This window comes from Ranitomeya imitator, chromosome 6, assembly GCF_032444005.1.
Source record: "Ranitomeya imitator isolate aRanImi1 chromosome 6, aRanImi1.pri, whole genome shotgun sequence".
Classification (NCBI taxonomy): domain Eukaryota; kingdom Metazoa; phylum Chordata; class Amphibia; order Anura; family Dendrobatidae; genus Ranitomeya; species Ranitomeya imitator.
This window is the reverse complement of record NC_091287.1, coordinates 13,772,260-13,785,551: the sequence shown is the minus strand read 5'-3', so window position 1 is coordinate 13,785,551 and position 13,292 is coordinate 13,772,260. Positions and strand designations below refer to the sequence as shown.

The 13,292-nt window shown below is 52.7% G+C and overlaps 1 protein-coding gene across 1 annotated transcript in view; it reads left to right on the top strand.

The window, feature by feature from the left end:
• The first annotated feature begins 1,146 nt into the window (after positions 1 to 1,146).
• The window catches only part of PTPN23 (protein tyrosine phosphatase non-receptor type 23), a 28,838-nt gene continuing 16,692 nt past the window's right edge, over positions 1,147 to 13,292 (top strand). Inside the window, exons 1-13 of the mRNA XM_069729170.1 lie at positions 1,147 to 1,318; positions 3,544 to 3,618; positions 3,725 to 3,852; positions 4,327 to 4,403; positions 7,795 to 7,844; positions 7,922 to 8,053; positions 8,173 to 8,253; positions 8,333 to 8,464; positions 10,069 to 10,116; positions 10,217 to 10,273; positions 10,375 to 10,433; positions 12,749 to 12,828; positions 12,929 to 13,043. Of these exons, the coding sequence (XP_069585271.1) occupies positions 1,235 to 1,318; positions 3,544 to 3,618; positions 3,725 to 3,852; positions 4,327 to 4,403; positions 7,795 to 7,844; positions 7,922 to 8,053; positions 8,173 to 8,253; positions 8,333 to 8,464; positions 10,069 to 10,116; positions 10,217 to 10,273; positions 10,375 to 10,433; positions 12,749 to 12,828; positions 12,929 to 13,043 (1,118 nt within the window). The 5' untranslated portion in view covers positions 1,147 to 1,234. The remainder of the gene's footprint in view (positions 1,319 to 3,543; positions 3,619 to 3,724; positions 3,853 to 4,326; positions 4,404 to 7,794; positions 7,845 to 7,921; positions 8,054 to 8,172; positions 8,254 to 8,332; positions 8,465 to 10,068; positions 10,117 to 10,216; positions 10,274 to 10,374; positions 10,434 to 12,748; positions 12,829 to 12,928; positions 13,044 to 13,292) is intronic.

Genomic DNA, 13,292 nt, shown 5'->3' with positions numbered 1-13,292 from the left:
GCACTGGATGGTCTTTTCCTCTGGCACTGGTCGGTCTTTTCCTCTGGCACTGGATGGTCTTTTCCTCTGGCACTGGATGGTCTTTTCCTCTGGCACTGGATGGTCTTTTCCTCTGGCACTGGTCGGTCTTTTCCTCTGGCACTGGTCGGTCTTTTCCTATGGGACTGGTCAGTCTTTTACTCTAGGACTCAGCTGTGTTTTCCTCTGGCACTGGTCGGTCTTTTCCTCTGGCACTGGTCGGTCTTTTCCTCTGGCACTGGTCGGTCTTTTCCTCTAGCACTGGTCGGTCTTTTCCTCTGGCACTGGTCGGTCTTTTCCTCTGGCACTGGTCGGTCTTTTCCTCTGGCACTGTTCGGTCTTGTCCTCTGGCACAGGTCGGTCTTTTCCTATGGGACTGGTCGGTCTTTTACTCTAGGACTCAGCTGTCTTTTCCTCTGGCACTGGTCGGTCTTTTCTTCTGGCACTGGTCGGTCTTGTCCTCTGGCACTGGTCGGTCTTTTCCTCTGGCACTGGATGGTCTTTTTTTAAGGTTGGGCAGGTTTCATACCCTAATCGTGGGCCTTTCCCTTTCAGCTGTGTTGGTCTTTTACCATAATCGGTGGCCTTGTCCTCTGGACGTTTGCGTCTACAGTGCAGACTCCAGATTACAGTCCTCATCACAGTCTGGGGTCCTTTGAGGGGCGCTTTACTGCCCTGGACCTAGTAATGATGGGAGGGGGCCCTGGAAGCCCCCCAGTGCTTGTGTCCCTGTGGTTCCAGAGTTCTGGGGACACACAATCACACTATGTGTAAATATAGGTTCAGTCACACGTTGTTAGTTAAAGGAATGGACTCGGTTTCAGCCTCTTCCGCCCGGAGTCCACCAGAGCAGGACCACCATCCAGCCACACGGAGTTCGCGCATGCGCACTACATATAGTGGTGCCTGAACACTAGTACGGGTTTTCTGTTTTAATATGCGGTCTGGTGCCGTTTAGTTCTCGGAGGGTCACACTTCTCCCGAAGATTTACTGTTATTTGCACAACTCTATTCCAGAACCTGTGGGGTGGAGAACTACACTTCCCAGCAGGACGTGCGGCACACGTGATCAGCAGCTGACACCCGGGAGCGGCCGTATGACGTCACCCCGGAGGACTACACTTCCCGGCAAGCCTTGCGCGTCGTGTGACAGGGAGTTACTGATCGCGGTGTCGGCCGTGTGTCCCTGCGGGTGACGCAGCCCCGGAGCCGCAGCATGGAGGCCGTGCCCCGGATGCCCATGATATGGCTGGACCTGAAGGAGGCCGGGGAGTTCGGCTTCAACCAGGCGGTGAAACAAGTGAGGCCCGCGGAGTAGCAGCGGACAATGAGGGGAGCAGGGGGCCGGAGAAACGGGGCCCCCGGGGGTGCGGGTGAGAGGGGCCCCTGGGAGAGAGAGAGGGAGGGGGGTGAGAGGGGCCCCCGGGAGAGAGAGGGAGGGGGGTGAGAGGGGCCCCTGGGAGAGAGAGAGGGAGGGGGTTGAGAGGGGCCCCCGGGAGAGAGAGGGAGGGGGGTGAGAGGGGCCCCCGGGAGAGAGAGGGAGGAGGGTGAGAGGGGCCCCTGGGAGAGAGAGAGGGAGGGGGGTGAGAGGGGCCCCCGGGAGAGAGAGGGAGGGGGGTGAGAGGGGCCCCCGGGAGAGAGAGGGAGGGAGGTGAGAGGGGCCCCTGGGAGAGAGAGGGAGGAGGGTGAGAGGGGCCCCCGGGAGAGAGAGGGAGGGGGGTGAGAGGGAGGGGGGTGAGAGGGGCCCCCGGGGAAGAGAGGGAGGGGGTGAGAGGGGCCTCCGGGAGAGAGAGGGAGGGGGGTGAGAGGGGCCCCCGGGAGAGAGAGGGAAGGGGTGAGAGGGGCCTCCGGGGGAGAGAGGGAAGGGGTGAGAGGGGCCCCCGGGAGAGAGAGGGAGGGGGTGAGAGGGGCCCCCGGGAGAGAGAGGGAGGGGGGTGAGAGGGGCCCCCGGGAGAGAGAGGGAGGGAGGTGAGAGGGGCCCCTGGGAGAGAGAGGGAGGAGGGTGAGAGGGGCCCCCGGGAGAGAGAGGGAGGGGGGTGAGAGGGAGGGGGGTGAGAGGGAGGGGGGTGAGAGGGGCCCCCGGGGAAGAGAGGGAGGAGGTGAGAGGGGCCCCCGGGAGAGAGAGGGAGGGGGGTGAGAGGGGCCCCCGGGAGAGAGAGGGAAGGGGTGAGAGGGGCCTCCGGGGGAGAGAGGGAAGGGGTGAGAGGGGCCCCCGGGAGAGAGAGGGAGGGGGTGAGAGGGGCCCCCGGGAGAGAGAGGGAGGGGGTGAGAGGGGCCCCCGGGAGAGAGAGGGAGGGGGTGAGAGGGGCCCCCCGGAGAGAGAGGGAGGGGGTGAGAGGGGCCCCCGGGAGAGTGAGGGAGGGGGGTGAAAGGGGCCCCCGGGAGAGTGAGGGAGGGGGTGAGAGGGGCCCCCGGGAGACTGAGGGAGGGGGGTGAGAGGGGCCACCCGGGGAAGAGAGGGAGGGTGTGAGAGGGGCCCCAGGAGTAGTGAGGGAGGGGGGTTAGAGGGGCCCCTGGGGGAGAGAGAGGGGGATCAGAGGGGCTTACAGGGGTGTGATGGAGGGGGTGAGAGGGATGCGTGGCAGGCCAGAGGAACTCCCGAGGGGGGATCCCTTCTGATCCCTTCTGACCCCTCCGCTCACCTTATGACGCCTCAGACGATCTTTAGGCTGAAGTGAAAAATATGGAGGATGGTGTTTTGTAGGGTAGGCAGTTGTCAGGGCCCGCTCTGAGTGCGGTGGGCGGTTGTCGGGGCTGCGGGCAGTTGTCAGGGCCCGCTCTAAGTTCGGTGGGCGGTTGTCGGGGCCCCCTGGTGGCGGTGGGCGCTGTGGTTTGAGTCTCGGGTGCAGTATTTGGAGGGCTCGGGGTCGCTGTATTCGGTGATTGCTCTGGACGCCATCTTTTTATCGCTTCTTTACATTTCTTCCCCTTCTTGTCTGCCATCCCTATTATCCTCCCAGTTTTGTAAAACTACAAGTCCCAGCATGCCCAGACAGCCACAGACTGGGAGTTGTATTTCTGTGCTTGCTGGCAGGTCACAGTTTATCAGTCGGGAGTCGGAGGATTGTGCTTACTGGATACAATTGTAACAAACCTTCAGCTGTGTTTGGTCACTGCTTCAGTCATTGAGTGTAATGTAGAACGTCCCATTCACTGACAGTCAGCAGAGATCTGGTGCAGATGAGGGAGAAGGTTTCCTGATGGCGGATCCTTCTAGAAGTGGCCATAGAGTCCCGGCGGCAGAGAATCGGAATAGTCATTGCAGGAAGCTGCGGCTGCTCCGTGTGATCCCAGTAATAACTGCCAGGCTGCGGCCCGCCCTGATGCCATCGGGGGCATCTGCATATAGCACCCAGGCATTTGTCTCTTAAAGGAGCGGTGCTCATCCACAAGCCTGTGCCCGCTGCTGCAGCAAACACTCAGCTGTGAGAATAGTACAGGCCGGCATCCAGCCCTTCAGGGCACGTGTGTTTTCATCGGGGGGCTGCTGATATCTGTAATTTATTTATTTACCTTTTTTTTTAGTTTGTTCTGAAGAATTACGGTGAAAATCCAGAAAATTACAACGAGGAGCTGAAGAAGCTGGAGCAGCTGAGACAGGTGAGGACGGAGAAAGGCTGTGCAGTGTCCGTACACCGCACGCGGACCCCCTGCAGCACCGCGCTGCCCCCTGTCCGTCGTTAATCATCTCCCCCTCTCCCCTCAGAGCTCCGTGAATGTCCCCCGAGACTTCGAAGGATGCAGCGTGTTACGCAAGTACTTTGGCCAACTCCATTACCTGCAGAGTCGCATACCCATGGGTGTCGAGCAGGAGGCGGCTGTGCCCATCACGTGGTGAGTGACCCGCAGACACCGGTCATTACAGGTAGCGAGGGGCTGCGGATGGAGGGAAGGGGTCTCCATGTTTATATACCTTTCAGTACAGTTTTTTGTTTCATTATCTCTGCTTTCTGTCACTGAACGAGAACTTTGCTACTTAAATTCAGAGACGAGAACTTGTAATGTATCATGTTGTGCCGAATGGAGGAGAGAGGTGTGTGCTGCTGATACAGTGTAACAAATCCTCAGCTTTGATAAGTCGAGAGCAGTTCCCATTCACTGACAGCAAGTGGAGATACGATGATGAAGTGTCATGTGCCTTAGATTGGCGCCAGTAAACCCCCGGCCTGTGTGTAATCCATGATCCATCGCTGCGTCCTGCCTTGTCCTCTCGGTGGCAGCCGGAGGTGGCGGGCACTGTGGACGGCTTAGCGCTGCTCTGCTGCTGACTTATGTAATCTGTAGGTAACATGTCGCTTTCCTCCTCAGGACGGAAATTTTCTCAGGGAAGTCAGTGTCGCACGCTGATATCAAGTACGAGCAGGCCTGTGTCCTGTACAATCTGGGTAGGTTATGGGGGGCTCCCGGACATGTTAGAGGGGCCGCAGATGTTTTCTAGGAGACCCTGACTGGTGGAGTGGTAGAGTTCAGACGATGCCTTCTTATGGTTCGTCCATCATGGGGGTTGTGTACTGGCCCTCTACATCCATCGGGAGTCCGACAGGTCCTTAACAAGCTGCACTCCTCAACTAATACAGGGGTCCCGACTCCCCCTCATTGCTTTTACCATAACATTTCTCAAAAGCCCTCTATAGTGAATAGACAAGAGTGGTCCAGTACTGATGAAAACGGCTCCTCATATCTCAGCTTCCCAGACACTTGACAGGGATATTGGGTGCTACCGTGTTTCCCCGAAAGTAAGACAGTGTCTTACATTCTTTTACCACTCAAAAGGCCCACTATGTCTTACTTTCGGGGTATGTCTTACATTGGAAAAAAAAACGCTGCATTTTTTTTTTCCAACGTACAGTTTACTACCGTACTAGTGTTGAGCGATATCGTCCGATACTTGAAAGTATTGGATAGTATCAGCTGATACCCGAAAAATATCGGATATCGCCGATACCGATACCAATACAAGTCAATGGGACACAAGTATCGGAAGGTATCCCTGGATGGTTCCCAGGATCTGAAGGAGAGGAAACTCTCCTTCAGGCCCTGCGATCCATATTTAAGTGTAAAATAAAGAATTAAAATAAAAAACATCGCTATACTTACCCTCTGACGCGCCCTGGTACTAACCGGGAACCTTCCTTCCTTCGAATCAGCGCTTCCAGGACCTGCGGTGACGTCGCGGCTTGTGATTGGTCGCGCGACCGCTCGCACGACCAATCAGAAGCCGCGACGTCACCGCAGGTCCTGGAAGCGCTGATTCGAAGGAAGGAAGGTTCCCGGTTAGTACCAGGGCACGTCAGAGGGTAAGTATAGCGATATTTTTTATTTTAATTCTTTATTTTACACTTAAATATGGATCGCAGGGCCTGAAGGAGAGTTTCCTCTCCTTCAGACCCTGGGAACCATAAAGTTTCGGCCGACCCCGACACTACTCAGCACTACGGTATTTACTACGTCTTACTTTCGGGGTACATCTTACATTAGCCGACCCCGCTAAAACCCCCACTACGTCTTACTTTCGGGGGTGCCTTACTATCGGGGAAACACGGTATATGGAGCTGGACTGGGATATTGGGTGCTATATGGAGCTGGACTGGGATATTGGGTGCTATATGGGGCTGGACTGGGATATTGGGTGCTATATGGAGCTGGACTGGGATATTGGGTGCTATATGGAGCTGGACTGGGATATTGGGGTGCTATATGGAGCTGGACTGGGATATTGGGTGCTATATGGAGCTGGACTGGGATATTGGGGTGCTATATGGAGCTGTACTGGGATATTGGGTGCTATATGGAGCTGTACTGGGATATTGGGTGCTATATGGAGCTGGACTGGGATATTGGGTGCTATATGGGGCTGGACTGGGATATTGGGTGCTATATGGAGCTGTACTGGGATATTGGGGTGCTATATGGAGCTGGACTGGGATATTGGGTGCTATATGGAGCTGGACTGGGATATTGGGGTGCTATATGGAGCTGTACTGGGATATTGGGGTGCTATATGGAGCTATATTGGGGTGCTATATGAAGCTGTACTGGGATATTGGGTACTATATGGAGCTGTACTGGGATATTGGGTGCTATATGGAGCTGGACTGGGATATTGGGGTGCTATATGGAGCTGGACTGGGATATTGGGGTGCTATATGGAGCTGTACTGGGATATTGGGGTGCTATATGGAGCTATATTGGGGTGCTATATGAAGCTGTACTGGGATATTGGGTACTATATGGAGCTGTACTGGGATATTGGGTGCTATATGGAGCTATATTGGGGTGCTATATGAAGCTGTACTGGGATATTGGGTGCTATATGGAGCTGGACTGGGATATTGGGTGCTATATAGAGCTGTACTGGGATATTGGGTGCTATATGGAGCTGGACTGGGATGCTGGGGCGGAATATGGAGCTGGACTGGGATGCCGGGGCGGTAATGGTGGTGTGCTGGGATGCCAGGGCGGTATATGGTGGGCGCTGGGATGCAGCGGCGGTATATGGTGGTGCGATGGGATGCCGAGGCGGTATATGGTGGTGTGCTGGGATATTGGGGCGGTATATGGTGGTGTGCTGGGATATTGGGGCGGTATATGGTGGTGTGCTGGGATATTGGGGCGGTATATGGTGGTGCGCTGGATGCTGCAGCGGTATATGGTGGTGCGCTGGATGCTGCAGCGGTATATGGTGGTGCGCTGGGATGCCGGGGCGGTATATGGTGGTGCGCTGGGATGCCGGGGCGGTATATGGTGGTGTGCTGGGATATTGGGGCGGTATATGGTGGTGCGCTGGGATATTGGGGTGGTATATGGTGGTGCGCTGGGATATTGGGGTGGTATATGGTAGTGTGCTGGGATGCTGCGGCGGTATATGGTAGTGTGCTGGGATATTGGGGTGGTATATGGTGGTGCGCTGGGATGCCGGGGCGGTATATGGTGGTGCGCTGGGATATTGGGGTGGTATATGGTGGTGCGCTGGGATGCTGCGGCGGTATATGGTAGTGTGCTGGGATATTGGGGTGGTATATGGTGGTGCGCTGGGATATTGGGGTGGTATATGGTGGTGCGCTGGGATATTGGGGTGGTATATGGTGGTGCGCTGGGATATTGGGGTGGTATATGGTAGTGTGCTGGGATGCTGCGGCGTTATATATGGTAGTGTGCTGGGATATTGGGGTGGTATATGGTGGTGCGCTGGGATGCCGGGGCGGTATATGGTGGTGCGCTGGGATATTGGGGTGGTATATGGTGGTGCGCTGGGATGCTATGGCGGTATATGGTAGTGTGCTGGGATATTGGGGTGGTATATGGTGGTGTGCTGGGATATTGGGGTGGTATATGGTAGTGTGCTGGGATGCTGCGGCGGTATATGGTAGTGTGCTGGGATATTGGGGTGGTATATGGTGGTGCGCTGGGATGCCGGGGCGGTATATGGTGGTGCGCTGGGATATTGGGGTGGTATATGGTGGTGGGGTGGTATATGGTGGTGCGCTGGGATGCTGCGGCGGTATATGGTAGTGTGCTGGGATATTGGGGCGGTATATGGTGGTGCGCTGGGATATTGGGGTGGTATATGGTGGTGCGCTGGGATATTGGGGTGGTATATGGTGGTGCGCTGGGATGCTGCGGCGGTATATGGTAGTGTGCTGGGATATTGGGGTGGTATATGGTGGTGTGCTGGGATGCTGGGGCGGTATATGGTGGTGCGCTGTGATGCCGGGGCAGTATATGGCGATGTGATACGAGTGCTGTTCTGGGACTGAATGTCTTCTGTCTCGTCAGGCGCGTTGCACTCCATGCTGGGCGCTATGGACAAGAGGGTCTCTGAAGAGGTCAGTGCTTCCTGTCCGTGATGATCATTACTCCTCATTTGTTCCGCCTGTCAGTCATCACTCCACCCTTTTTGCAGGGGATGAAGATCTCGTGCACTCACTTCCAGTGTGCGGCCGGAGCCTTCTCCTACCTGCGGGATCACTTCCCTCATTCTTACAGTGTGGACATGAGTCACCAGATCCTGAACCTCAACATAAACCTCATGCTGGTGAGCATTTCTTAATTATTGGGCGTCCTAGAGAAGCATCAGGGACACCGTGGTGGACGCACGTTTGGATGGTACCTTGGGCCCGTCCATCTTACCGTGTTGTGCCGTTCTCTCCCCAGGGTCAGGCCCAGGAGTGTCTGCTGGAGAAGTCCATGCTGGATAACAGGAAGAGTTTCCTGGTGGCTCGGATCAGCGCTCAGGTGAGATGCCGGTGAGGCCGTGTGCCCGATCCCGGTGCCCCGCCAGCTTCCTCCTCATCTCCGGTGTTCCTCTCGCCAGGTGGTGGATTATTACAAGGAAGCGTGCCGAGCCCTGGAGAACTCTGAGACGGCCTCACTTCTTGGTAAGATCCAGAAGGACTGGAAGAAGTTGGTGCAGATGAAGATTTACTACTTTGCATCCATCGCCCATGTGAGTTCTGTGGCCCTGCGGTGCCCGGGCATAGCCGAAATAAAACTTCATATAAATCCTTGCATCGCTCTCTCACCACTGTCAGTCAATAGAAACCCCCAGAGACTGAAAGCGCGTCCTGACCCGATGCTTCTCACAGCTGATGGGCTGCTCCAATGTGTAATTACATGTCTGCACAGAAGCCTCTCTCCTGTCCTGACAGTTTGTTCCAATGTATCAGCGCAGGAAAAATGTCAAGTACAGTCTAGATCTGGTACAACTGTGACGACCCCCTCAGCTTTCTGTATTTTAACCCTTTCCCAACATGTGACTGGTACGTGACATGTCGGGTGGATGCATGGAACCAGCTGAAGAGCTGACGCAGCATCTTCGGAGCTGGATGTGGTATTTAGATGGCGCCTGCCCCTAAAGCTGCCCATACACATAGATGCTGCTAGCTGAATGGCCGCCCACCTGCGGCTGTCCTGACTCCCCCACATTCAGGAATGCTCTGCCAAGAGCTCTGTTCTGTTTTGTTTTTTTAAACTTTCTTCAACTCTCCTCCATCCCGTTCTGCCACCAAACTTCATAGCAAATCAAAGCCGTCTGTCCATAAATACTGATGATGAAAGCATCAGCTCAGAATAGAAATGGACACTGTGGGGATGATGGGATCGGCCAATCATGAAAGGATTAAAGCAGGTTTTTTTTTTGTCTCCAGAAGTCGGCATTTATAGCCAGCAGAGATGATCGTTCTACAGGATTAGGATAGCATGGCAGCTTTATCTTAAACAGCACCACCGCTGTACCACAGGCTGTGTGTGGTATTGCACCTAAGCCCTTACAGTGATTACATGGACATGTGCGCACACCCGTGACGCCTGCGTCCCAGAGCATCCCTTCCAGCGCCCAAGATGTGTGCGGGTTACGGATGCCATAGCGGTAACTTCCTGCCTCCCCGCATCAAGTGGGAAACTGGGTGGGTGATGCAACTTCCGGCGCTCACATCATATGCGCATGCGCCGCCGACTAGGTCATAATTAATACACAGCTGATGGGTGCATATAAAAGATGGTGGATACACACACGCCGTCACGGCCCCGGAGGAAGCTCACCCCAAACGCGCGTCGGAGCAGCAAGGTCTGAGGTCACACAAGGATTTACATGGGTACGGAGCATTCCCGCTGCACTCTGCTGAGTCACATTTATTAGAGGTTTACCCCTGTCTATACTTGGGTAGTTGGTTGACATTTATCCCTAAAACATAATTATATGCTGCTTGTTTATTATCAGTAGGGATTGTTACATCTCTAACCCCTGGGATTTAACCCTCTTTGCTTTAACTTAGGAATGTGATTCCCTGATCCTTACATTTTATTGTGTTGACCTCTGACCTACTCCGAGTCCTTCATTCTAAATTCTTCTGTCTTTATGTGACTTCTACTCTTCTGATTCATTTATTGTGTTATGATGGAACTATGATAAAATATTTCTATACATCTTTTAAGCAGATTCTCTTTACCCCTTGTCCTCCTGGTTTTGCAGTGGTTACATGTTATATATATATATATATATATATATATATATAATATATAGTAATGTATATTCTTTTTGTCTCTTCGCAGCTGCACATGGGGAAACAGGCGGAAGAACAGCAGAAATATGGGGAGCAGGTAGGTGCAGCCGTGTATATACTGTAAGTGTCCGGGGCAGGACTCGGTCTGACTGCGGTCGTCCGTCTGTCGGCTCTCACCACGGCTTCCATCTTTACAGGTCGCCTATTTACAGAGCGCTCTGGACAAACTTAATGAGGCGATAAAGCAGTCGAAGGTAAGATTTGCTCACCCTGTGGATGCCCGCATCATCCGGGCGCTGCCCAGCATGTCCTCGTCTAGAAGTGTTTTGTAGACAGTCGTGTTGTTTTCTTCTAGGGTCAACCATCCACTGTGCAGGAAGCCCTGCGTTTCACTATGGATGTGATTGGTGGCAAGTAAGTGGCAAAAAGGAAAAACCTGTTTGTTTTATTTTTCCTGCATAAAAGTCAGATGTACTTACTGCCATACAGACATCACAGGTCGGATGCAGGCGTTCGGAGCGGGCTGTGGAGCTGATCCCGGCCTCACAGGACAGGTGCCGGCTGTGTTACACAGCTGCTATTTCCCTGTGTCAGCAGCGGTCAGGTGTTACCTACTGGTGTTTGTTCTCTCATTTGCCGCTGACAGTCTCTGAGAGCAGCATTTAAGTGGCATGATTGCTGGACCTGGTAGTTCTGGTGCCCATTACCTACTGCCCCCACAGCCGCACTATGTAGATGCTGTACATAGTACAAGCAGGATCAAGTCCCTGAGGGTTGAGTAAAAAAAATAATGAAATTCTTAAAAATATAAAACATTATTATTCCCTACACCTTGATGGCGCCGCAGAGGGGATCTGCTCTAAGGAACAGGAATTAATAGGTCTCATCTCTGAACGCCTGGAGGGACCCTGCAGTGTCGGGCTGCAGCTAGGGTGATGTCCAGGACATAAAATGGGGTCGACTCCTAAAATGAAGAATACGTTGGTACAGTACTTCAATGCAGATTATGCTGCCCATTTTTTTTTTCATAAAGATTTGGGAAAGTTATGAAATGTTCTGTTCCGGATCTAGGATTTTAGTTGATATTAGTGATGAGTGAGCATGTCCGGATAACGCGTACTCGAATAATCTGCGGGGATTGCCTTAAAAACAGGCCTAACGAGCAGGCAGTCCCCCATGTGTTGCTTCTGTCTGAGCCGCGGGGACTGGCATAGATTATTCGAGCACGCCCGAGATACTTGGAGAACACATTATCTGAGCTGCTCCCCCATCACTAGCTGAGATGAATCTGTGCCGCACTTTATGCACATGCTCAGTGACCGGTGCTGGGGAGTCCGGGAAATTGAGGAGTCGGTGTCAGAGGTTTGGCTTACCGAGTCCACAGTCCTGCTGATGTCTAAAGGTACCTTCACACTGAACAACTTAACAACGATATCGCTAGCGATCCGTGACGTTGCAGCGTCCTGGCTAGCGATATCGTTGTGTTTGACACGCAGCAGCGATCTGGATCCTGCTGTGACATCGTTGGTAAGAGCAGAAAGTCCAGAACTTTATTTCGTCGCTGGATCTCCTGCTGACATCGCTGAATCGGCGTGTGTGACGCCGATTCAGCGATGTGTTCACTGGTAACCACGGTAAACATCGGGTTACTAAGCACAGGGCCGCGCTTAGTAACCCGATGTTTACCCTGGTTACCAGCGTAAAAGTAAAAAAAAACACTATATACTTACATTCCGGTGTCTGTCGTGTCCCCCGGCGTTCTGCTTCCCTGCACTGTGTCAGCGCCGGCAGAGCACAGCGGTGACGTCACTGCTCTGCTTTACAGCCGGCGCTTACACAGGATGCAGGAGGAATGCAGAGAAGCACAGCGCCGGGGGACGCGACAGACACCGGAATGTAAGTATGTAGTGTTTGTTTTTTTGTTTTTTTTTACATTTACACTGGTAACCAGGGTAAACATCGGGTTACTAAGCGCGGCCCTGCGCTTAGTAACCCGATGGTTACCCGGGGACTTCGGCATCGTTGGTCGCTGGAGAGCTGTCTGTGTGACAGCTCTCCAGCGACCACACAGCGACGCTGCAGCGATTGGCATCTTTGTCTAGATCGCTGCCGCGTCGCTAAATGTGACGGTACCTTAAGGTTTGTTCTGTTGTTTTATCTGAAAGTCTTATCTGTGAAATAACATTAACCAACGCGTAAATATATCGTTCCCTCAGCCCAACCCCAAAAAATAGAATCAGAAGGTTGCCTGCGCCTCAATAATAGTATTGACTAAATAGTCAGCCCGCCACACAAAAATTCTATAAAAAAAGTTACAAGTTTCAAAAAAATGCACTAAAAAAAATCCAAAAACATATGAATAATACATTTTTTTTTCTTTTTTCAGTGCACATTGATTGCCGTAAAAACACGTTGGTGGAATTGCATTTTTATTTTTGTTCACCATTTCTTATCACTTGGATTTTTTTTGTCAGTGCACTACATGGTAAAATGAGCTGTGGCTATGAAAACTACACCTTGTCCTGCAAAAAAAAAAAAACCCCACAAAAACTAACTTTTTTTTTTTTTATGGCAAAAAATGACCTGAAATCAGAAAAGCTAAAATTGGCTCTGCGAGCGTTTCAATTCTCCTATTTTGTGTACCGGTTTCAGGACCCCTGCTTGCTGTCAGTGTTGTGTTTTACGGATTTAGTTTTGTGCTGCAAGTAATTGGGATTTTGTTTTTATAGATTTAATTCTTCCAAGAAGGACAATGATTTCATCTACCACGAGTCTGTGCCCGCGCTGGACACCCTGCAGTCTGTGAAAGGTGATTGTGACCCCCCCTGCCCTGTGCACACGGACCGTCATATCATGGAGGATGCAGGGAGCCTTATATTGCTTCATCATTTTTCCACTTTGCCTTTTAGGGGCCCCATTAGTGAAGGCTCTTCCTGTTAATCCCACTGATCCTGCCGTGACCGGACCTGATATTTTTTCTAAGCTGGTACCAATGGCGGCACACGAGGCTTCATCTCTCTACAGGTCAGATATCCATTTGCATTCTAGGATGCTACGTAAAGTATGAAGCCCGCTGAGGAGCTGATCCTGCCTCTTACCGGCAGATGACGATTGTTGCACAGCCAACATCTGCCTGCAATTGCTGTACCCGGAGCTAAACTGTAACATATGGGATAGCTGACGCACCACTGCAATATGCAGATATAATATATAAAGGGGGTGCAAGACTGATGGCTAATAATGCAAACTAACAAAAGCACAAGAAACAAGAGC